Source organism: Mercenaria mercenaria, chromosome 4 (assembly GCF_021730395.1).
Source record: "Mercenaria mercenaria strain notata chromosome 4, MADL_Memer_1, whole genome shotgun sequence".
Taxonomy (NCBI): Eukaryota; Metazoa; Mollusca; class Bivalvia; order Venerida; family Veneridae; genus Mercenaria; species Mercenaria mercenaria.
This window is the reverse complement of record NC_069364.1, coordinates 27,395,768-27,422,905: the sequence shown is the minus strand read 5'-3', so window position 1 is coordinate 27,422,905 and position 27,138 is coordinate 27,395,768. Positions and strand designations below refer to the sequence as shown.

Here is a 27,138-nt window from a genome sequence, read left to right as displayed (position 1 = left end):
TATCCGTTTTGGTGGCGGGAGGTCGTGGTTTCGCTATCTGGTCGCGTCGTACCAAAAGCGTGAAAAAAATGGCACCATTAGCTTCTTTGCTTGGCGCTTGGAGGCAATGGTTACCATCAGGAATGAGGTTTCAAGACTGCTTAATAGAAGTTAAGAACTTGATTCACAATCGATATTAATCTGATTGACATCTTTGATTTGTTGTACTTATGATTTTGACACTTCTGTTTTCTGGGAGATGTTATTTAATCAGCTATACCGACTTTACTACTCGTTTATTTTCAACTGTTATTTGTAGATCCGCGTCAGGGCTAAAAATCCCAGCATTTCCACATAAGATGCAAGATGATTCAAAACGATCCATTTTCAGTACGGCTGTAGATATATGGATTATTTACCATTAACATTTAACGTTTGGCGTTTCAAATAATAAATCCTACGATATAAGCGTGGGTAATCCTGTCCAGACGTTTCTCGAGACACAAGTTGGCTTTAGGTGTCCAAATAAAGAATAACCCAGTCATAAAATGACTTAGCTATCGAACTTTTATTCAACACATTGCCAATTTTGTTTCTGTTGGGTCTAACATGGTTTTGAACAGTGCATTTGTGTTTCAGTTACATACGGAGCGGCTAGTTAACCTAAATAGTGTTCTGGGATTACTTATCTGACACCGACAAGTTCAATACTTTTAGAGAATAAATAAAAACACACAAGAGCCTTTGTAGAGTGAAAATGTTCTTATTCATAATGCTATTTTTGACATAGTTTGTTTAAAGGCACTGACCTCCAGATTTTGGCTGAAAATGACATTTCTTTAAAACACAAGTTTGGTCATAACTATGAACATTAGAATATGATATTTTTTTGGTTTTTAAACTATTAACAATGCCAAATCAAGAAAAAATATGCCCGAGTCGGGAATTGAACCCAGTCCGCCATGTCAAAAACAAAACAAAACAAACTTTCCCGCGTTCTTTACCAATATACCACGGGAGAATTGTTTCAAATATTATAATTCATAAATAAGACAATTTACCTCGAGTAACGCATTACAAACGCTTTTCAATTTTAATGCAAAAAATCTCATGTGTTTCCATAACATAATTATAGTCTGTCAGTAATTCAGTTTCAAAGCTTTCTTAAGAAATATAGCATTCAGTTTCTGATACGTAAAAAAATCTTCCTCTTTTTTCCTTGTCGTACGATCCGGAGGTCAGTGCCTTGACAAATTTGCTTGAATTCTGTCAGTGAAGCCGTTCCAAGATAGTACCTATGATTAAATTTAGAAACATTTCAGTATAAAGTATAATTTAACTCTTTCAAAAATTTCAAGAAAAGCCGTTGTGGAAAACGAACTTACATTGGAACTGCATTGCAGTTATCTTTCAGTTTACGATATTGAAATAAACGTTCTTGTAATTTAATTGTTGATTTCTCTTTTTCAGACAGAAAATTAAAAGTTTTCTGTATTCGAAATTTCGGGATAACTGAATATGACATTACAAGGATAAATATTGGACAAAAGGTATTTTATATAAATATTTTCTTAGCACATTTTCAACGCAATGATGTACTGATTTCAAATGCACAAGAGAAGCTGAGGTTAAGGTTCTGGATCCGTACTCGGCAATTTCCGTGTGATTACGTGATCCTATAATTATACTTCGAAATTCTTCAGCACTTAATAGGAAAATGGCGCGAAAAAAATGGTAGTCGCATATTGACGGATTCAAATAGTCACTGTGTTTTTGCTCTGTGGAGCTATTTTCTTTGCATTTCTGTTTGCTGAAATCATACGGCACATCTATGCCTGACATGTAGGCAGCATTTTCAAATAATAACATGACAGAATTGTCATGGATACTTAGATCATACACCTCCGCTCCAATTTGGGGTCTAATTTTTTAGCTGATTTTGCAGTTTGTGTGTTTGACTGAAAATATTTTTCTTGCATCAAACATGACTGATTTTTATTCAGCACTGACAATATTCTTCAAGAAAATTAAGTTACAGACATTTAAAATGGGTCCTGATGTGTGCTGCAGTCACTGGAAATTTGTCAATTTTATAAAGAATAAAGAAGAACAGCTATTTAGTTAGCCTGGGAAGCCGTTGATAATATTTGTGCTTTGTCAGAAGAAATCAAACATATTATCCATGCAGTAAAGATCCAACTTAAGTTGCGCTAATTAGAGTTAATTGGCATTCATCGAGTCTCTGATATTATCAACGGCTGTCAATTTGCAGGTAGAAAGAAAGTTAGAAATTGTCAGACTGGATTCCCAGGCTACTATTTAGTGTGTTGTAACCTAAAACAAACACATCATTTTCCCGTACCAACGGGAAATGCCGAAGAATTAAACGGAAATTGCCGATTACGTTACGGGTCCAGATACCTTACGCTGAAAGGTCCATTTGTCTACATGTAGATATCTTCTAGACGTACAGATACAAACGTCAGCTGAAATTTGTGCAGACGGTTTTAAACATCTCATTTGGTTTTACAAGTACATTCTTACTGTGCACGACTAAATTGTGTGAACGATTTGGCAATGTTCACCGGCTGCTTATTGAAAATGAACAACAACATTATATCTATATAAACAACTGTACTCGTTTTCTTTAAAGATAGTAAAAAAAACCCGGTTTCTTTATATACATGTACACCCATTTTGCCCGCATCAATATAATATCATGCTTACAGTGTGACTATAGTAAGCAATACGTGAATTATTGTTAATGTAGGGGTGTGAGAGGGATTGTTATGGGGGAGCAAACAGAATTTATACAGGCACATAGAGGGTATATGCTTTATCCGATATGGAATACGTTAAAAAGCTCAAAAGAGGTTGGGGTCGAACTGTCTTTATGAATGTCTCCGGGTATTGTGAATTTTTTTTATCCTTGACCTCAGACGAGTTTTCACTACAAATGTATTAGTATATACGAAAACAAGTTCAACTAATAGTTTTCTTGGGGAATCAATTTCATTTTAGATATTTTTGTAGAGGGCCGCCATTTCTGTGAAATTATTTTGACTAGTGATCATTGGTTTTACAGAAGACACCAAAAAAACATAACTTTGAAATCATTTTGAACACAAATCATCGATTATCGTTTTTAGAGACAGGGAACGATAATCGGTTTCAGAAATGATTTTTTTGTGTGTGTTTTATTTATGCGTTAATTACAAGTTAAATCAATCCGCACCCATATGGCGGCATGTTTTTCGACCGAGCATTGTTTTTAGGTGTTTAGCAGTAAAAAGGGTCACCAGATCAATTTTGTGTCTGACAATCGAATTCAGTGGGGAAGACTTTTAAAACATTTACCTGCCTGATTAAACCCACGTATCTTTATCGTTCCTGCTGGATGCAGTACATTTTAAAGCTTGCCTCAACAGGTGCTACTTGCAATTATATTGTTCCTTGATTTCTCCTTATATAAAAGACGGTAACATTCATATTGAACGCCAGTCTAACTCTAAAGAAGGATTGTGAATCTTTCGTAAAAACTATATCATTTTGAAGATCACCAAGTTTTAAATCTTTCAGGGTATCTTAGTAAACCTAAAAGCATCATATATATTCTTTAAATATCACAAAGTTCCTACTACCACCCGAGAAGACATACATTTAGAATGATGCAAGGATCTTCCAAAATTTAGTGGAAATTAACTTTATTTTTTAAAAATCCCTATTCCTGATTCAGTAGCGCCAGTTAAGTAAACCCATAAAATCAACGCATTGCCTGTAGTACAAGAGCGTATAAATAAATATTATCATCTGACCTCGTTATTTATTATTTTTGTTTCAGGCTGAACACAAAAAAAGTATGGCTGTGCATTTGATGATACTGTTTCTGATCACTCAAACGTTAGTCAGTGGTCAAGAATTTGAAGGGGGTGAAGGGAGCTTTGGTGGAGGGGACTTTGGAGACCGGGGAGGGGGCTTTGGAGGCTTGGGTGGAGGAGGAGGGGACTTTGGAGACTTTGGTGACCGGGGAGGGGGCTTTGGAGGAGGGGACTTTGGAGACTTTGGTGACGGGATAGGGGGCTTTGGAGGAGGGGACTTTGGAGACTTTGGTGACGGGATAGGGGGCTTTGGAGGAGGGGACTTTGGAGACTTTGGTGACGGGATAGGGGGCTTTGGAGGCTTGGGTGGAGGAGGGGACTTTGGGGACTTTGGTGACTTTGGTGAAGGATTTGGTGGAGGAGAGGGTTTTGGAGAGGGTTTTGGAGATGGTGAATTCGGAGATGGTTATGGAAGGTCATTTGGCTACCCTAGACTGGGTTATGGAAGATTATTTGGCTACCCCAGATATTATGGAGGTAAGAAACTGCTTCAGAAATTTATACTTCGTATTGATAATGCATGTGCCATATGAGAAAATCGCTTTGTAACTAAAATGCATTTAATGTTTGAAGCAAGAAGGAAATGATTGTACTGATACGAGCGCGTTCAGGGGTGATAAAAAGAATTTAAAGTTCATACTTTTGCTTTATATTTTCGGATGTTTAATGTATAATTCTACAGAACATTTAGCGATGCCATTTCTAGATGTATACTCAAGATTTCAACACAATAAAATGATAAATTATAGTAAGGCGAGGGTAATTTTATATGATTATATTTTATGTCCTCGATGTGGAATACACGGGAACTGTCTGTTTGTCAATTATTCCGCCTGTCCGTCACTTACTCTTTCTACACTTTTCATCGTATTCAAATGAAACTTGGTTTGCGCATATTCGGGACGATCATGTCCGATTTTTTCTTAAGTCATACCCCCTCTTCGACTTTATATTATTACATAGGTGCCCTGTGTACTCAACTCCTTCTGGAGTTTTGGTCCAGTCCAAATGAAACTTTGTACACAACTCCAACATGAAAAGGACATGCGCTCATTATCGGACGTTTCATGTTCGATTTTTTTTTAGCTATGTCACTTTTTGGACATTTTATTATTATTCAAGCAAGCATTGTCATACAATGTTGACATCACTTTTGTTTGCAAGTCATCAATTTTGACTATACACCTTGACACAATTTAGTGCTAGTAATGCACGTATGAAGTGCTGGACTGGCACTTAATTAATTGTGCTTTATTGCTTCAAATGCGAAATATTCTATTGGCTCTTCTCTGATGAATGGAATCCGGGTAAGCGCGGTTTTTTCCTCGGAAACGAAAATGTTCGCGATTTTCGTGCAAATAATCACACATCTTTTTTGCAAAAACACCAAAAATAGTTTAATTTTCAAATTCAAAGGTGTTTTATAGACAACATCGCATAATGGCTAATTACAGACTCCTGGAAAGCAGTTTTGTAAAATCGATAAAATAACAATGTGATATAATTCTCGTATTACGTGTATGTAGTATGGAAAATAGTTATTACTCTGGTATTATTGCACATTTTTACAGCTTATTAACAGAAAACCCCACTATAGTAACAAGTAACTGATTAATTAATCAATTAGGTACTACTTGTTAATCAATTAACAAAAATAATAATGCCCCCGGGGAGTGAAAATATCAGTACATTTTGCATAACGTCCAGCTTTACAAACTGTGGATTTTCAACTGGGACCTTTTTGTGCATTCAGTGTAAAATACATTATCCACAGTTGTTTTTGTTTTCTTTACAGACTTTCTTTACTAAGAATACCGTTATCAGGTTTGCATCAGAACAATTATTAGTATAGGAAAAATACATGACCTTTCTAAGTATGTTATTTCATGAGAAAAATAGCAGTAATGTTTACAAAAAAAAAAAAAATGAGAAATACAAATAAGTAAATTGGTAAAATTGTTTCGTAAACTTTAATGTAGTACCTAACTATTGTGCACGAATGTAGGCCAAACTCCCCCTAGGTCCCCTCCCAATTTTACCAAGGCAGACAAATTCACTCTTTGATTATGTTGATTAAAAAATTTAATTTTATAAAACGAAGATGAACAGAAATAAAAAAAAACAATATAAAACAAAACAAAACAATTTTTAAGATGACAATTATCAATTCTAAACGGAATGAACTGAAAATTATGATTTAACTTTTAGCCTGCTGGCGGCAGGTGATTCAGCCTTTGCGACTAGTGCAGACCAAGATCAGCATGCACTGTTCACTATTCCGTCTGTAAATTTTCAGTGAACACCCCTTCGAATAATAAGTGGTACTGCCCAAATCGGATGATAGAACAGTCCATTTTAGAAATTTAGCAGGGTAAAAGTTAATTGAAACAAATGGCATGTGTTTGATAAGCCGGAAGTTATTGAATTACGTCATTTCATTATACAAAATTTTCAGGTCATGCTAAAACAATGTATTTTCACACAGGACACTATTATAAGAAAGTGGACTACCATACCATTTCTCCATCTCGTTGAGCAAAACGCTGAGCTTACAGATTTCAATAAAACTATCCGGCATGTGGCAAATAAAAATCATAATATGTTCATACCCTTTGAATGGCTTTTCTTCAAGGAATAGTAAGAAAATATACAGTTATGAAAAGTTTCATTTTCATAACGATCTACAAAGTAGAATTTGATTTTATGTGAAAACGTGTTTCCAACAGATAACTGGCATGAGGTCGACATTTTTCTAATCACGACCCTTTCTTTTTCAACGATTGGTCGTATTTTCTAAGAGTATTTTGAAATTTGAAAACATATTCTTCATTGTAAAAAAATGACCAAAACATGCAGAAGTAAGGTTGAAGACGGAGTTCACTAACTTTAGTGTACACACTTTACACTAATGATTCTGAAATAATGAACAAACAAATGTGCATTTTAATTCCAAAACAATTTGGCTATTTTCCAGGTTACATGCCATACTACTTAAGAAGGCGGGGTTATTACATGCCGTATAGAAGGAGTCGTGGAATGCACATTGGCTATCATGGCGGCGACTATGGTATGGGGAAACATGGTGGGAAAGGTAAACACCGTCGACCTCGTAAATACCGACCACGCAAGTATCGACCACGCAAGTACCGACCACGCAAGTACCGTCCACGCAAGTATCGACCACGCAAGTATCGACCACGCAAGTACCGTCCACGCAAGTATCGTCCACGCAAGTATCGCCCGAGCAAGTATCGACCGAGTAAAAAATCTTCGGTCTATCATGTTGGCTAATAACAAAAAGTCACAACTGAAAAGAGAAAAAAAATCTATAATTTTGAACTGATGCAATTTTCGTAACTACAGTTTAAACAGAACAAATGTATAAAAGAAGGGAAGACATCACTGTTGGCTATGAAACGTGTATAAATGGTTTAATATGATAAGTAAATAAGTTGAAATAAAATACGTATTATAGTTGAAATACCAGTGTTGAGTTATTTTCAAAGGGCTGCCGCCTCCCTTTAGTGACTTTTAAGAGCCAAAACCACAACCCCCAAAGCGGTAGTATAATGGCGGATACAAAAAAGTTCTCAGCTTTTTATAATACTCTCGAAGGGACGTATTGTATGATGGAGCAGGTGTTTTGTCAGTCTGTTTGTACGTCTTGTAGCATTTTCGTTTCCGCTCCGTAACTTAAGAATGTTTTTTATTAAACTTAATATGCACACTGCTCGTGCAACCCTAGTTGAGGTCAGTGGGTCAAACACCAAGGTTACAGTGACAGTTAGTACAAAAATCGTTTCCGCCCAATAGCTTAAGAATGCTTCGACCTATGTTTCTCAAACTTAGTAAGCACATTGCTCATGAATACTGCATAAACTCTCTTCATTTTGAGGTTAGTGTGTCAAAGATCAAGGTCAAAGTGACTGTTATTATTATAAAGGAATATTTCTGTCCAATATCTTGAGACAGAATATTGCACTTTGCTTTTGGCAGTGCATGACCCTTACTGACTTTGACATCAGTCAGTTAAAAGTCAAGGTCACAGGGACTGTTAATGTTAAAATCGTTTTTCAATATCTTTGAAGATTCCCCAGACTTGATACGCACATTGCTCACAGACAGCAAATCAACTCTAATGATTTTAAAGTCAAAGGTCAAGGTCACAGTGGCTGCTATTACAAAAACATATGCTGCACAGTATCTTAAGAACCTCGTCAACCTACGATCCTTTTTATTTGTCATGCATATTTCCCATGGGCAGTTGATGACCCCTACTGCTTTTCATGGCGTATGATTCAAGGTCATACTGGCTGTTAGTTCAAGAGCTCAAAACCCCTTAACCTGCGATCTTTTTACTTGCCAGGCATATTGCTAACTGGCAATAAATGACCCCTACTGGTTTAGAGGTCAGTGGGTTTATGGTTAAGATCACATTGACCTTTAGATAAAAAGGAACATTCAACATGGACCCTTTTGATATATGTATTGAGGTCAAGATCGTGCGAAATTTTGTGTTATGATGCTAGCCATCCATCATCTATTTGAAATTTAGTTTCCGCTCAATAACTATAGAATATTTTGACCTATGATTCCCAAACTTGGTATGCTACAGGGTTGTACTTTACATTTTGGTAACATTGTCTTATGAAAAAGTGCCATGAAATTATTATATCACAATCCACAGCACCAATTTAGTGTAATTTCTTGAGTTTTTATCGTTAAACCTTCTGATAATTTGCACTGACGGTTTAAAACATTAAACAGGGTCCATGTTGCAATCCTAGGACGTTTGTTTCTTACAAAATGACAGCTGTTGGTCAAGATTTCTCAGATAGTGTGACATAGTAGAATTTGGAGTTCTGTCCTTACGGAAATATCAGTTAGATATGCCATATATTTTTGTAGAAAAATTCTGGTATAAAATACCGTCAAAAGAAGTATACATCTTAAATATAGTCGATTGAAATAAGCATTATGAATAGGTTGCTTTTTACAGGATAATATGCAGGTTTTGTTTTAATGTATTGCCGAACGCAAAATCAAGATCAATGCAAAAGTTTTGGAACTGAATTATTGACGACTTTAGATAATGTAAGGGGGACAATCCAATCAGAGGGAACTTCTTTGACATAATCGGTAATCAAGGGAGAGAATACTTAATATTTCTCGTTAAAAGATATATATATATATATATATAAAGTAGAGAGAATTAATTAATACGAACTAAATCACCACCACAATATACCAGACCAATTACGGCAAAGCGCCTAGCAGTACAAACGAACACGCACATGCCACAGCAAGTCCACTAACCCAATAAGATTAGTTTCGATACTGCTTTATATACGAGCCCGAATTGTACTACACATTCGTACTGGTTCAACATTTGCATATATATACTCAAATCTCTGTTTTCATGTCTCACAAATCAGTAGTGACTTTTTAGTCTTTATAACTGATTGGGACCAGAGAAGCTATATTTTCTCTCTCTGAAAGTTAACTGGATCTCGAGGATACATTGAATATATATAGATAATTTGCGTTAAGGGATATAATTATATTCAGAACAGTTGACTTTCCCATACGTGAGATCCGCTAGGATACAAGTTCGCATTATAAATTATTATAAAGTAGAGAGAATTAATTAATACGAACTAAATCACCACCACAATATACCAGACCAATTACGGCAAAGCGCCTAGCAGTACAAACGAACACGCACATGCCACAGCAAGTCCACTAACCCAATAAGATATATATATATATGTATAGCACAACATTTGGATTAAAATTTGCATATACAAAAATCTACAATTGTTGATTGATTATAACATCTATAAATATATAAAAGTATTTATTTCCATTTCGATAACATTTCATTTTGAAATTGGCGGGAAAATATGAGAAAAAATGTAAGAAATCATATTAAAGGGAAGTAATTCTGAAGAAAATACACCAACATTTTTTTTAATTGGGTCCATATAACACAAGAGCTTATAATAAAATATTTTACAGACTGGACAGGAAAAGATCAATGTTGACGTTTGACCTTCAAGTGTGACATTTGCCTTTGAGCTAGGGGTCTGGGTTTTGTAACACATTGTTTCATTATGGGGAACATTTGTGTCAAGTAAATTTAAAATTTCTTAATGGATGACAGAGTTATAGAACAGAAAGGGGAAAAAAGCTATCGACCTTTGATCCCGACTGCGACCTTGACCTTTCAGTTAGGGAAGAGGGTGTTGCGTAAGACACGTTGTTTCATTATGGGGAACATTTGTGCCAAGTAATATTAAAATTCCTTCATGGATGACAAAGTTATTGACCATACAGTATAAAAAAAAAACCTATTGACTTTTGAACTCCAAGTGTGACCTTGACCGTTGAGCTAGGGATCTGGGTTTTGCGCACGACATGTCCTCTTATCATAGAGTACATTAATGCCAAGTAATATTAAAATCCCTTTAAAGATTGTTGAGTTACAGACTGGACAGGAAAAAAGCACTGTTGGCCTTTGACCTCCAAGTGTGACATGGACCTTTGAGTTATGGGCTTGGGTTTTGCGCATGACGCATTGTCTTATCCAGGGAAATCTTAGTGCCAACATATATTTAAATCCTATTTTGCATGAAAAAGATATGGACTGGACAATAAAAAAACCTATTGATCTTTGATCAACAAGTGTGTCCTTAACCTTTGGGTTAGGGATGAAGGTGTTGCTTAAGACATGTTGTCTCATTATGGAAAACATTTGTGTCAACCCTAAAGGATGAAAAAGTTATTGACCATACAGAAAAAAGCCTATTGACCTGTGACCTCCAAGTGTGACTTTGACCTTTGACCTAAGGGTCTGGTTGTTGCGCATGACTTGTCGTCTTATTAATGGGTACATTTGTGCCAAGAAATATTAAAGATTTTGGATTACAGACCGGACAGGAAAAAAAGCCCTGTTGGCCTTTGACCTCCAAGTGTGACCTTGATCATTGAGCTAAGGGTCTGGGTTTTGCGCATGACATATTGTCTCATCCAGGGGTATATTTGTTCCAAATACTTTAAATCCTAATTTGCATGACAAAGTTACGGACCGGAAATGAGAATAAAAACCAAACACTATTGACCTTTGATCTCCAAATGTGACCTTGACCAAAGAGCTAGGGATCTAGGTGTTGTGCATGATATGTTTTCTGATTATGGGGAACATTTATGCCAAGTGATATTGTAATCCCTTTATGGATGACCAAGTGTGACCTTGACCTTTCAGCTAGGGGTCTGAAAGTTGTGCAGAACACATTGTCTTTATTATCGGGTACACTTGTGCCAAGTTATATTAGAATCCCTTCATGGATTTGTGAGTTACAGATCGGATAGGAAAAAAGCCCCGATGACATTTAACCTCAAAGTGTGACCTTGACCTTTGTGCTAGTGGTCCGGGTTTTGCAGATGACAAATTATCTCATCATGGGGAACATTTGTGCCAAGTAATATTAAAATCCCTCGATGAATGACAGAGTTAATTGGACAGGACAAGATATTACGGACTGACGGACGGAATGACGGAAAAGCGTAATTCTATAGTCCCCAAAACTGGCTTTCAACCACTAGGGGAATAATAACACCTAAAACCCCAAACAAAAGAGCGGACGGAATCTCAAAATATATGAATAAATAGAAAATCCCTGTGGAGTCTTACCAAATATTGCAATAGTTTTCGCTTCAGGTTGCTTGGATCACGCTCGTACGTACGCACGCACGCACACACAAGGAGTCGCCCTTGTAGGTAACGTTATACAAATTCAGTTCCTTCTTTATTTTATATTGACAATAAAATCTGAGACACCATTTTCAGTACTTCAGAACATTTCAATGATATGTAAATCACATATAGCCAGAAAGTATATAACCTGTCTTCATACCACCGGAGTCTGTAATATATCACATACGCTCCAGATCTGTTTTTAGTCACAGTCTACCCGAAGAGTTGAGTGCAATCCACAGACAGAATAGTTTCCCTGACTTAAACCATCTATGCAATTTTATTTTGTTTCATAAACAAAATTAACGTTAATGAAACGACAAAAGTACTTATTTTAAAGAGCGAACCATATAAAACCGCATGCATTTTACAAATACAGTTGATCGAATTCGACCATCGGTATCAGTTGATTCATTTGCTAGCCTGGGAATCCTGTCTGACAGTTTCTAACTTTTTCTTCTTTTTGCATTGACGTGCTTTGTCAAAATAAATCATACCTAACATCTATGCTTTAAAGATCTCACGAAATTTGCGCTGTTTAGCGTTTATTGGCATTCACTGAGTTTCTGATGTCTGCAGAAAGAGAAAAGTCTAGATTTCCGGGCTACGGTAGGTTATGCACAAGGCTGTGAATATCGAGGGGCCACGAGTTCGATCCTTGGTGCGGCGTATATAGTACAATTTGATAGCAAAAAAAGGTTTGCAAATGAACTGTGGATTCTTATATCAGCTGTAAATAACGGAAACTACAGTAGAATTTAATGCCCGCACTAAAATGTTTAAATGCTTGTTAGGCTAATACAAATGCCAGGATATTTATCTAAGGGAGTTAAATTTAGTCATTGTTTATTTGCTAAAATATTGATAGTTACCGTTTGTATAATGTTAAATGAATTGGCATTCTCTGCGAAAAAGACGTCACGAACATTCATGATAAATTACAAAAAATGCAGCTTTTTATTACTTCAGGGGCATTAACTGTTGTGTTAAAGCGAGGATTATTATAAATATAAAATCAGCTTAAACGTATATGCTTTGACATCGATATCCACAAAATGATTACAATAATAAACTAAGTGTTATGCAAAATTGATTTTAAAAACAAGAGGGTCATGATGAACCTGGATCGCTCACCTGACTAATATGAGCTACATGTTTCAAATGTCAAACTGATGATTTTTAGAAATTGTTTGAAAGATTTTCCGATGTACAATCAAGTAATCCCTGGGACAGGGCCAATTTTACCCCGGGGTTAATGATTTGAACAAAGTTTGTAGAAGTCTACTAGGCAATGTTTCACATCAAATATCTAAGATCTCTGCCTTCTGGTTTATTTTTAGCATATTTATGAAGATTTCCTTATGTACCATCAAGTAACTCCTGGGGCTGGGTCAATTTCACCCTGGAAGGTCAAGATTTGAATAAATTTTGAAGAGGTCCACTAGGCAATGCTACATGTCAAATATCTAAACTCTAGGCCTTCTGGTTTATTTTTAGAAAATTTTGAAGATATTTCTATGTATAATCAAGTGTCAATTTGACCCCGGGGGTCATGATTTGAATAAATTTTGTAGAAGTCTACTAGGCAATGCTACATGTCAAATATCTAAGACCTAGGCCTTCTGGTTTATTTTTAGAAATTTTTTTGAAATTTTCCTATATAAAATCAAGTGACTCCTGGGGCGAGGTCAATTTTGACCTCGGGGGTCATGATTTGAACAAATTTGGTAGAGGTCCACTAGGCAATGCTACATGTCAAATATCTAAGATCTAGGCCTTCTGGTTTATTTTTAGAAATTTTTTTGAAGACTTTCCTATATAAAATCAAGTGACCCCTGGGGTGGGGTCAATTTTGACCCCGGGGGTCATGTTTGAAATTTTTTTTGTAGAGGTCCACTAGGCAATGCTACATGTCAAATAACTAAGCTCAAGGCCTTTTGGTTTATTTTTTAAAATTTTTTGAAGATTTTCCTATAGAAATCTATGTAAAATCAGGTGACCCCTGGGGCAGGGTCAATTTTGACCCCGGGGTCATGATTTGAAAAACTTTAGTAGAGGTCCACTAGGCAATGCTACATGTCAAATATCTAAGCTCTAGGGCTTCTGGTTTTTGAGAAGAAATGTTCAATATTTTTATTAAATTACTGGCAATTCATGACATATATATCACTTTTCTGAAATGTTCGATAACATCATCAATCAATTATAACGGATTATTGTCGTATTAGAAGGTAGAAAGCTTTTTTTCCAATAGCTTACAATCTTTGTATATAGAGTTATTACATTTTATACCTTACAATAAACATCGCTGATTACTTTGTTACGATTATGTGAATAGTGTAAAATATTTTTAATGTTTTTATAACCATACCCTTACAGAAGAAAAAGGCCTGCTGCGTACTCTTGCTGTGTACATACAGCGTATATGATGTGTACATGATGTGTACTGAAATCAAGGGCTTTAAATAGTACGCAGGATATACACCGCACATACACCGATAGTACGTTTGTAGTACACTTTTGACATGCAAATGAGCTCTGCCGCGTACTGCTTGCTGCGTACATGCTGTGGACTACAAAGTACACAGGATGTATGCTGGAGGAATTTAGTATGCGGGAAATAGTACGCAGCATGTACGCGGCACAAACACTTTTCACATGCAAATGAGCCTGCGGTGTACTACCCCTGCAGCGTACATGCTGTGTACTCCTGGCCTGAGTCCTGCGGCGTACATGCTGTGTACTCCTGCTGCATACATGCTGTGTACTCTTGTGGCGAAACTGCTGTGATAATGTAAATTCCTTACCCCACCAACTTTCATATGCAAATGCTCAGATCATTTGGACAGAAAAAAAAAAAACAGAAAAAAAAATAAGTGACATGCATCAATAAGTATTTACCCTTACCAAAATAATGTAGATTGATGTTATCAAATAAATTAGTATGCTTTTCTTCATCCACTTTTCAATGAAATAAATCAATTTTTGTAGCTTGTAATTTGGTAAACATTTGAAGAAAATGGCGTAACTTCATCAAGGGGAAACAACTTTAATGAAACTAAATATAAGTGTATAGTATGTATTTATTTTGATTAAAATCCATCTGAGAACAATCTAGGACTAGAATTATATAAGCATTTATACACTTTTACGTCCGTAAAAAGTAGCGCACCAAAAAATTTTGGATTGATTTTTTCCAATGGGGCGAGCGCAATTAGCCAAAAACGTTCTGAAAATATACGAGCGGCAAATCCGATGAACAACTTTTTAATTTGGTGAGGCCTTAATGAGTTAACATAATGAGCATTAAAGCCTTTATAAAACATGATAGAATGGTGTTTTGCTTAAGAGTATTCAAATAACAGTGAGAGCTATTAATTCTTCTCATTCGGGTACAAAATGTAATGCAATGAAGTTCAAATAAGGCTTTTCAATTTTCCAAGTTAGAAAGCTCCAGGATTAATTCAAAATGAAAAAGAATATATTTTTACACTGCATGCAAGGTGCAGTTCAGAAATCACTAAGATGTAAGCTTCACAAATGAACATTGCAAATAGTTTGGCAAATTTTCATTGTTCAGAATACCGGTTATCTGAACTATTCTATGCTATTAAGATAAAAGTTACTCAGAAATCAAGTTCTTGCTTCCAAAAAAAAAAAAAAAAAAAAAAATGTAAAAATCCTTCCTGCATGAAGTGTACTTCAGACTTTTACCTAAAAAGATTCAAAGTATAAACACCAAAAGAAAATGAACAAGTCCCTGCCGCGTATATGAAGTTTACTTCAGACTTTAACTTATAAAAAGAACTAAGTATAAATGCCAAAAGAAATTGTACAAGTCTTTCCCGCGTATATGAAGTGTACTGCACAAATTTCAAAGTATCTGCGGTGTACATGCAGTGTACTATTTTCTTGTACAAGTCCCTCCTGCGTACATGCAGTGTACTCCTTAAATTTTCAGAGTCTGTGCTGCGTACTTGAAGTGTACTAGTGACCTCCTGCGTACATGCTGTGTACTCGTCGAAAAAGTATGCGGCATGTACGCGGCATGCGGTGTATGTAAAATGTACCCCTCTGGCGTACTACTGTGTTCGCGGCATATACACAGCAAATACGCAGCATGTACGCCACAGAGGCTTGCTTCTGTAAGGGATCTCACTGCAAACAAACAAATATCCTCTATGTAATATATACCACACAATCTTGACCCCCTGGCCTCCATATGCAATTCCATCCATTATTTTTCAATAAGTTACCAATAAGTTCAATCCAAACTAAAACAAGAGGATCATGATGGCCCTAACCACTCATCTGCCTTTGGCCACTTGACCTTGAATGTATCATCATATGCTGTATCAAATATGTTTAGTACGGACGGACTAGAAAGGCAAGAAATGGTTCACAAATCACGATTTCTAGCGTGTTAATGTTTTTCTTATAATTTGACCTAGTGACCTAGATTTAATGCTAAGCTGACCTAGTTCCACTATTGCTATTGATTTCAAGAATATAACATTCTGATCAAATTTTATGTAAATCCTGCGGAAAATATGGCCACTAGAGTTGCAATAAGGTTTTTGTATGATTTAAGGCAACGGCCTAGTTTTTGAATCCAGTTTCAAACTTGACCTATTTATCGTTACGACAAACACTATAAGTTACGTCCAAATTAGGTAGAAATGTAAGTGAGCTAGAATCTGCGGCGATTCGACACGAAAAGGCTGTACATCGCCGAATCAAGTACAAAATGCCGCTACGGGAGTATTAACAATATCTATCTATGCTTTGACCTAATGACCCAGTTTCAAACTAAACCTAGATCATAAAGATGAAAATTCTGACCAGGTCCTGAACAGGCGAAAAATGTGCTCTCCAGTACCTGAAATGTTTTTCTTTGATTTGAACTAGTGACAAAATATTCCACCCAAGATGACCCAAATTAGACCTATATTACATACATGTACCTAATTACCAGCCAATCCAGCACACCTTGTGGTCAGTATATGTGCACACTGAAGTTAACTTTTATGAAATTTGCGTTTGTGTGTCTGATGGAGGGGTAATGCGGCAATGGGTGGAAGTATGGGAGTTGTGTGGTGGATAAAGGGATGCTATGGCACAGGAAACATAATAAAGTGAATGAGCTGGTTGGAGGTGGGGACGTAAATGGTTTTATAAGTTATGTTCCGGGGGCAAAATGTGACATCATATTTGAACCTTGAGCTCAATTTGTGACTTGACTTTTGACCTACTGACTCGGGCTTCACTCCGCACATCATCTCATCGACATCTACCAATATGTCCAGTTCAAAGTCGAGGTTTGATATTTGAACCCAATTTGTGACCTTGACCGTTGAGTAATATATTCGGTTTTTGCACTCGGCATATCACGCCATCACCCCCTTCCAGAAGCCAGTGTCTTTTTGTTTTTCTTCTGGATACGATTCAAAATAAACTAGAGATGCTTTTGAGAAAAGCGCATGTCTCCCACAACTGACCCTTAGATGATGAAAAATGTTAGTTTCTCTAGATGTTTTAGACGAGTGGATCCAATTAGATGGTCTGGATGAGTGGATCCAATCAGTAATTCAAGGGCCATAAATGAAAAGTGCCTGGGCGGATTTGGCTAGTTATCGAACTTGGGTAAGGTCTTATGGCCAAACACATTTTGTTCAAGTTTGGTGAAGATCAGATGAGAAATGTCCGACTTAGAGAGCGGACAAGAGTAAACAGACGGATTTTTTCAGTAATTCAAGACCGTAACTCTAAAATGCCTAGACCGATTTAACTAGTTATCGAAATTGGCCGAGGTCTCATGGTCAAACACATTTTGTTCAAGTTTGGTGAAGATCAGATGAGAAATGTTCGACTTAGAGTGCGGACAAGAGTAAAAAGGCCGATTTTTCGATAATTCAAGGGCCGTAACTCCAAAATGCCTAGACCGATTTAGCTAGTTATCGAACTTGGCCGAGGTCTCATGGTCAAACACATTTTGTTCAAGTTTGGTGAAGATCGGATGAGAAATGTTCGATTAAGAGTGTGGACATGAGTGAAAAGGCCAATTTTTCGATAATTCAAGGGCCGTAACTCCAAAATGCCTGGACCGATTTGGCTAGTTATCGAACTTGGCCGAGGTCTCATGGTCAAACACGTTTTGTTTAAGTTTGGTGAAGATTGGATGAGAAATATTCGAATTAGAATGCGGACAAGAGTAAAAAGACCGGGTTTTGGTAATTCAAGGGCCATAACTCCAAGACGCCTGGACCGATTTGGCTAGTTATCGAACTTGGCCGAGGTCTTATGGTCAAACACATTTTGTTCGTTTGGTGAAAATCGGATGAGAAATGTTCGACTTAGAGTGCGGACAAGCTTTGTGACAGACACACACAGAGACAGACTGGAGTAAATCAATATGTCTCCCACACCACTGTGTGGTGGGAGACATAATGAACAGACAGGCGGACAGACGAGGCGTCAGGTAATACTTTTACTACAACGGGTGTATAAAAATCGACCATGAAAGCTCTGACAATATTTACCTGTCCATTTTTCATGTTTGATACACATCATGTTTCATTTCAATCGGATTAGTCCGGTCATTCTGGCTCAAATACACCCTTGACCTCAAACAAATTGCAACAGAAAATGTTTTAAGCGATTTTAAATCCTGAAACCATCCTGCTTAACATATTAAAAGTCTAGAAAAATCTAGATTGCGGAAGAGTATAAAAATCGAAGTCAAATTGATGGTTATTTAAGATTTTATTTTTCTAATTTGATAACTCAAAATTACACATATATCTCATTTTACAATCAATTGTACGGATAATATGCTTTATTATGTATCTATATATTATACTTTTATGGCTTGAATTAATAGGAAAGCAATTTAATTTGAAAACAAATTTTTATATGTAACTTTTGTACATAAAATCAAAAGTGGGTGGGGTAATTTCATATGGCAACATGACATAAGAAAATTAAGTAACTGACAACATTCGACGAAATACATAATATACTGTCCAAAACACATAAAATGGTGTAATTTACCTACATCTTATAATTTTATTCTTAAATAAATGTAAATTAATCATTTTATGTACGTGGCGGCATTTAATATTAATTTGGGTGGGGTAATTTCATACATGATAAGGACACCTTTCTATCACTGTACACTGTTCTACAATTTTTTGTACATAAGTTATATTACTTGTACACATCCTTAATACAAATACATGAAACGTTTGTAAATTGTTTACTGATACATAGGTTACATTACACAATGACCTTTAACATACCAGTTGACCTTTTAAAGGTCAAATAGAAACATATAAGAATGGGTGGAGTGATTTTATATGGCAAAATAGCACAAAAATTAACTGACAACACTCGATGGAATACTTAATAATGTCCAAAACACGTGCAATAATCTAATTTTATTTCTATCTCAATATAAAGTATTCAGTCTATGCATGTGCTTGCATTTGAATCAAAAGTGGGTGGGGTAATTTCATACATAATAAGGATTTTTCTAAAGAAAAAAAATGCACTTTTTAACAAAAAACTGTTTTGAAATAGTTAAAAATGGGTGTACACATCCTTAAAGAAACTACATTAAAAGAGTTTGTAAAATATTAACTGATGAGTATGTTAGATTACACAATGACCTTGATGTATATAAGTCCACATTTTAAAGGTCAAATTGAAACATATGAGTGGGTGGGGTAATTTCATAAGGCAAATTGGTAGAAAAAGTAACTGTACTAACTGATAACACTTGATGGAATACATAATACTGTCCAAAACACTGGTGCAATTTACCTACTAGTTGTTATTTAAAACCTACTATAAAGTAATCATTATATGAGACTGTTTGCATTTAAATCAAAATGAGGTGGGGTAATTTCATAGCACAATAAGGAACATTTTTCTAAAGTAACAATTGCAATGTTTAACAAAAGTTTACAATAGTTGTACAATGCTTCAAGAAAATACATAGAAATATTTTTTGAAATGTAAACTGATACCTTGGTAACATTACACAATGACCTTGAACCATATACGTTGATCTTTTAAAGGTCCAATGGAAACATATGTGAAACACTCGACACAAACATAATAATTCATAAAGTTTCTGAACGAAAACCAGTAAATAATAGATAAATTTAAACAGTTCATTTTTATGTTTACTAGTCCCTTGTCCCGTACTTATATTTTTATGAATACACTATAGACACCACCTTCTATCAGTAACTAAATTTTATATGTTTTGTTACATTTTAATTGACTCATAATGGTCACGGTTTTATTCCAGGTCAGCGTCTGTGTCGTTGAACTTGGCTACATTGGTGCAGCTAATGCCACGACACTCGGAGCATCCGGAAGAACATTCTAGTCCATTTTTCCTACATGTACATCTTTTTGTGTCGCACTGTTGTTTACATTTACATTTAACCATTTTCAAGAGCTTTTCCGGTGCGGGGGATCGGTCTGTTTTAATTGGCACCATCTTGTTTCCTTTCAGTTCAAATCCCCACTCCACTGGCGACAGATTTGAGTCGCTGTCTGCATATATCCATTCCTGGACTTGGAAATACGCTCTTAAAGTGTGATACTTGGCGGCATCTGCTGTTGGTGGCAATGTGCTAACTTGAACGTAGCTTGTGCTAGACATTACTTTTTGGGAAAATTTCCTGATGCGCAATAAATTCAGGTTCTCAATGGACAACCCGCCATATAATGACACTAGTATCCGCTCACCAATGTCGATAATTGCATCTTTGTCTGTTTCTTTGAGAAAAGCATCTGCCAGAATACGTATTTCTTCGTTTGAGCGAAATGCCTTCAGTGTTCCCCCTTTGCTGATCCCGATCATATGAGATGTCGTATCACAACCCGATAGTGCATGAAGAACTGGTAATGTCCCACTTATCTGTTCGCCAAGTATTTGTTTGGTCTTTTGGATGTCCCATATCCGGACAACCTTTGAGGCGTTTTGTCTGGCTGCAGGCTTAAAAACGACCGATTTGTGACGTGAACGTATGTGGTACACCACAATCACCAATATATCTGTATCCTCGCCTATGATGACAACAACATTTGTTTCGGCTAAATCTAGAGCAGTTTTCACTATCAATACATCAGCATCCCCTTTCGCATGAACTACATCATATCCATTCTCCTCAAGTTCTTGGGCAAGCAAAAATATGAAATTTTGCTTGTTTTCTACATTTGACAAGAATATTTCCTTCTTAGATGCTAATGGTGTTGATTTTGTTATATACACCTTCGGTCCTGTGACACCGCGGGTTCGTCTCAAGTGTGCAGTATCTTTCGTAGATGGGCCGGAAGTATATCCATCAAATACAATAACTGCATTTGGATATCGGTTGGATATGTATCGAATATAAGATTCACAAATTTCGGAAAACAACATTCCAGCCTTCCAAGGTACTTGTTTGTAACAAGGAGCCTCCATCCAGTACGAACCTGACACTTTCATCATTAAGGTTTCCATTATGACTGCAGTCTCCAACTTCCCATATTGCCTCAGCAAGTAACCATTTCTGTGACTCTCTTATAAGTCCATCGGGAGCAAATAATGAGGAAGGCAAACCACATAATTCATAGGTAAATACATCTGGAAGATCATCACTAAATCTCTGTGCTGCTATCGTCAACCGTTGGAACAGCAGTTGTGGATCAACCTTTAGTGGCTCGTCGTTAATCTTGATTTGTTGTGCTGCATCTAGAGTGACGAAAACGTTTTGTCCAACCATTGCTGATACAACTTCTGTACCTATTTGTACTGCTTTGTGTGCATTCACGCTGGAATGCGATGTAACACCTGTTTCAATATTGAAGAGAATGATATCTTCTCTAAAAGGATTTCGTTCCTCCAAGTGTGACATTAAAGTCTGCGTATCTTTTCGATCTCTAATAATTCGCGACTTTCCACTATCTTTATGCTGCTCACTTGTATGGAATTCCTTCCCACAAAACGCCTGCATTGCGTTGTTTATAGCAATGCAGGCAGGCCTTGAGAGCAGCCACTGGGTTCGTTGCTGCTCACTCATGCCTTTACCTCGTGTCATCCCTCCTGCACTTTTTACCGACCTCATGAGGACCTGCTCGATCACTAAGTCTGCAGAAAGTCCTGCCCAATACCTATCACTGCGTCTCACAACATGATAACCTTGAAGGAAAGCCTTGTGTACATCTGGATGACTTTCATGAAGGTTCTGCATTGTCTGTAGGTATAAATAGACAGACTTCAAGTACAGATTATGTCCGGCCGCAGCAAAATAGGGTAACATTTCCTGCATAGCCTGCAAACCAAGTTCCCAGAATCCAGTTCTTTCAGCCGCAATGAATTTTTGCAGTATATCAGTCATTTCTAAATATTGAATCCATAAAGCAGCGGTTGGGTATTTCTTAATGTCTTGTCTAATCTGCATGTACTCTCTTTCTACGTAATCCAGAAGCTCATTCTGATAGACAGTGTCTACACTGGTATTTCCAGATACAAGTTGCTCGTAATATCTTACTAGGTTTTTCATATTAAGATGAACTGGAGCCGCGTTATTTTCCATCATATTGTTGTTCAAATCTGACTGTATTGAATGTGTATTTGACATGTTTATGTTTCCTACTGTAGAAGCATCTGTCAAACTGACATCCATCCTATCAAACTGTCTATCAGTGTCTTCATGTGTTATCATTTCTTCATGATGCATGTAGCTTCCTTCGTGTGTCACCATTCCTTCAGACTTCTTTGTGTCTTTATGTGTCATTACTTCTTCACATTTTTCCGTGTGTTCATGTGTCATCACTTCTTCAGACCTTTCTGTGCTTTCAATTATCATCATTTCTTCAGACATTTCGGTGACTTCTTGTTTCATCATTTCTTTAGAATTCTTCGTGTCTTCATGTGTCATAATTTCTTCAGACGTCATCTCTGGGTCTTTATGGGTCATCGTTTCTTCCTGTTGCATGTTGCTGTCTTCATGGGTCAGTATTTCTTCATGGTTCTTTTCTGTCTCGTCGTGTGTTGTCACTGCGTCATACTGAGTTCCAAAATATTGCCGCATTAGCAGAACATTCAATGCATTGCTTGCTAGAAAGTGAGCTCTCACCGCTCTTGAAACTGCTTTTCCGCTCATCATGTGTGGGATAGTATTGGATGCATATATTGTTTCCAACAGTTCACTTAAACCAGAGCCTGACATCAACTGACCAATGCATCCTAAGAAGCTCATGATACAATGAAAAACCACCAAGTCGTACCAAAATTGCTTTAAGAGGGCTATTAGTGTTTTTCATTTGCTACAACAGTCATAGCTTTCCAGTACAATGGCTGATCAAATGTTACAATGGCCGTTTGATTGTATCGCTTGGCATGATGCCCAATGTACTGTAACGTTGTGTAAATACACGACATATCCCTGGTGAATATCTATCATTGGCAAAAAACAACCGAAGATTTCCCAGGATATTCACCTTGTCTCACCATTTGCATAAATCCGGACCATTCAGGTCCTTGACATCGTAAGGGCCATGTGATCTGCGCAAGCAGAGTTAATCTGGCAGTGCAGTCTGATGGGGTCCATTTAACCAATTCTTCTAATTGTAACGGCGTGCGTTCGTCTGCTGCTGGTGGTCGGTAGTAGGAAATTTCTACTTTTCCTGCTGCCAAAAGTTCGTCTGAGTACACAACCTGGCGCTTTACTGGTTTATTACCAAACTTCCCTGGGGTGACGCAAGCAATCATCCCCATGCCGTGAAATGTTCCATGCCCGTCTATGGTACACAAATTATGATCCACGTTGTCAGCAACGTACTGTATAAACGGACTATCTGAATCGCTATCCTGTTCTATATCACCATTGCCAGATATAGCAGCATTTTTCTCAAACAGTTCGACTTCTGTGTATGAAATACAAAAGCCAATACTGTTCAAGAGCTCTACAATATACTTTGAACCTGTAAGATGATGTGCCGACACTGCGAGCCCAAATTGTAAGGGGGCAATTATTGCTCTTGGTCGCGTTCCTTGCATTATTGCATGACCTATAGCGCTTATTTTTTCATCTGCATCTTTTTCATTGAATAACACACGTAACAGTAGATAAAGGCTGTCAGGTAAAAACTCTTTATTTGCTTCACGTGCTTCTATACTTAGTGAATCGGGATATAAAGTTTTATCGACTTCTTTTGATTTTATGTCACTCTTTATCAATTTTGCAAGAGTTGAGCACACACGATAACCAGGTCTTCGACACAGGGTGCCTCTAGAGTGTCAGTCGTTTTTGTATGATCTGACCTAGTTCAGATGACCCAATTTCGAACTTGACCTAGATTTCGTAAATCCGAACAATCTGACCAGATTTTATGTAAACAAGAATAACAAAGTGAAGTGGCATCTAGGATATCAACAATTATTTCCGAAGATTTGATCAAGTGACCTAGTTTTTGACCATAGAAATCTTAATCTTGAACATGACCTATATTCATATAGACATAAACATTCTGCCCATGTTTCATTGAGATCAGTTAGAAAATGTGGCCTAAATGCTTTTTTTTTCTAATGATCTGACCTAGTAACCTGGTTTTTGACCCCACATAGCCTAGTATTCAACTCCCCAGAGATTTGATTTTATTGAGGCTAATATTCTGACAAGGTTTTATTAATACTGAGCCAAAAATTGTGACCTCCCATGTGTCAACAGTAACATTGTGTACTATGGAGCATCCACCTAATAACAGATATTAAAAGTTCAGGTGAGCTAAATTTATTGAGCGTACAAGTGTTTTTTTTCTATTTTTAGGCAAAGCATCCTTGACCTTTGGCAAGCACATTTTTGATCATCAGTTCTGCCTGCAAATAATCTCGACGAGATGACAATAAAGCTCAAATGTAAACCAAAGGGTTCTGAAGATATGAAACCATCCAAAATTCCAAGGCACACCTACTTTACATCTGTGACCTTGACCTTCAGCAGGCACAATTAGAACACCAGTTATGTAAGATCATATATGATTCACGTCTAATATTCTTTAAGTTTAGAAGACACTGCACAAACATGAAATACAAAGACATGAGTTTTGATCATCAATTTTGACCTTCATCTTGAGCAGGAATGATTGAAATATGGATTTACATGTTGCCTCGATCATGTGATCCAAGTTCTATAAATATCCTTCAAGGGGTTTGTTTATAAGATATGGAGCAAATATAACTTCTGACATATGGATGGACTGACAACCTAGAAACGTACAATACCCCACAATCTTTGATGAGAGATAAACAAGAGCTGTCACAGGAGACAGCGTGCCCGACTATTTCGATGCTGGATAGTGAAATTGGGCACATCTGAGGAAGCTGGAGCTGTCACTGGAGTGATTAATGACTCAAATGTGGATAAATATATTGGACAATAGCTTAAGTCTCAAAACATTAAATAAGTATAAAAGGAACATAATTCATGGAAAACTTCTGCAGAAGTAATGCACCATGTGTTATATCATGCGGCTAATAATTCGGAACAACTACTTTAAGTTTGAATCAAATCTATTTAGTAATACTGGAGATACAGCAAAAGTGCATCGCAACTTGAACCGGAAATTCTATTAGGAAAAGGAGGGCATAACTCAAAATGTACTGGTGCCAGCATTATCAAACTTGTGTTATATGATGTGGAAAAACCATTTTAAGTTTGATTAAATCCATTTAGTAACAACAGATATAAAAAGCATCAAAATTAAACTGAAATTCTAAGTAAAAAGGGGATATTACTCATAAAATATTTGTGCCAGAGTTACTGATCTTATGTCTTATGATGAGGATGATGATCTGGAAAAACTAATTTAAGTTTTAATCAAATTCATTAAGTAATGACAAAAATATAGTGAAAGTGCACCACAATTAACCTGAAATTCTAAGTAACAAGAGGACCATGATGGTCCTGAATCGCTCACCTCTTCCCACATGACCCAGTTTTGAGTATGACAGCGTTTTTTCTATTATTTGACATAGTGCCCTAGTTTTAGAGCTCATGTGACCCAGTTTTGAACCTGACCTAGATATTATCAAGATAAAAATTCTGACCAATTTTCATGAAGATCCATTCAAGGGTATGGCCTCTAGAGAGGTCACAAGGTTTTTCTATTTCAAGACCTACTGAATTAGTTTTTGACTGCACATGACCCTGTTTCAAACCTGACCTAGATATCATCAAGATGAACATTCAGACCAAATTTCATACAGATCCCATGAAATATATGGCCTCTAGAGAGGTCACAGGGTTTTTCTATTTTTAGACCTACTGACCTAGTTTTTGACCGCACGTGACCTAGTTTCGAACTTGACCTAGATATCATCAAGATGAACATTCAGACCAACTTTCATACAGATCCCATAAAAAATATGGCCTTTAGAGAGGTCACAAGGTTTTTCTATTATTTGGCCTACTGACCTAGTTTTTGACTGCATGTGACCCAGTTTCGAACTTGACCTAGATATCATCAAGTTGAATGTTCTGACCAATTTTCATGAAGACCTTAAGAAATATGTGGCCTCTAGAGAGGTCACAAGGTTTTTCTATTTTTAGACCTACTAACCTAGTTTTTGAGGGCACGTAACCAAGTTTCGAACTTGACCTAGATATCATCAAGGTGAACATTCTAATTTTCATGAAGATCTTGTGAAATATATGGCCTCTAGAGAGGTCACAAGGTTTTTCTATTTTTAGATCTACTGGCCTAGTTTTTGAAGGCACGTGACCCAGTTTCGAACTTGATCTAGAGATCATCAAAATGAACATTCTGACCAAATTTCATAAAGATCCCACAAAAAATGTGACCTCTAGAGTGGTCACAAGCAAAAGTTTACAGACGCACGACGGACGCCACGCCATCACAAAAGCTAACCTTTTCACTTTGTGACAGGTGAGCTAAAAAGGGGGCATAATTCATGAAATATTGGTGCAAGAGTTATGGCCCTTGTATCATATGATGTGGGTGATGATGTGGTACAACTATTCTAAGTTAGAATCAAATCCATTTGGTAATAACAGAGATAACGTGAAAGTTTATCAAAACTTCAACCTGAATTTTTAAGCAAAAGGGGTATAATTAAAAAAAATATTGGTGCAAGAGTTATTGTCCTTGTGTCATATGATGAGGTACAACTGATTAAAAGTTTGAATCAAATCTGTCTGGTAATAACAAAGATAGAGTGAAAGTGCATAAAAACTTTAACCTGAAATTTTAAGTAACAAGAGGACCATGATGGTCCTGAATCGCTCACCTGTTCCTACATGACCCAGTTTTGAGTATGACGTCGTTTTTTCTATCATTTGACATAGTGCCCTAGTTTTTGAGCTCATGTGACCCAATTTTGAACTTGACCTAGATATCATCATTGATGATCAATATAAAAATTCTGAGCAATTTTCATGAAGATCCATTGAAAAATATGGCCTCTAGAGAGGTCAAAAGATTTTTTCTAATTTTAGACCTACTCAT

At 36.6% G+C, this 27,138-nt stretch overlaps 1 protein-coding gene across 1 annotated transcript in view; it reads left to right on the top strand.

The window, feature by feature from the left end:
* LOC123551300 (uncharacterized) overlaps positions 1 to 7,338 on the top strand; it is a 37,108-nt gene extending 29,770 nt beyond the window's left edge. The window contains exons 3-5 of the mRNA XM_053540828.1: positions 1,450 to 1,529; positions 3,821 to 4,334; positions 6,832 to 7,338. Of these exons, the coding sequence (XP_053396803.1) occupies positions 1,450 to 1,529; positions 3,821 to 4,334; positions 6,832 to 7,148 (911 nt within the window). The 3' untranslated portion in view covers positions 7,149 to 7,338. The remainder of the gene's footprint in view (positions 1 to 1,449; positions 1,530 to 3,820; positions 4,335 to 6,831) is intronic.
* Positions 7,339 to 27,138: the final 19,800 nt, after the last annotated feature.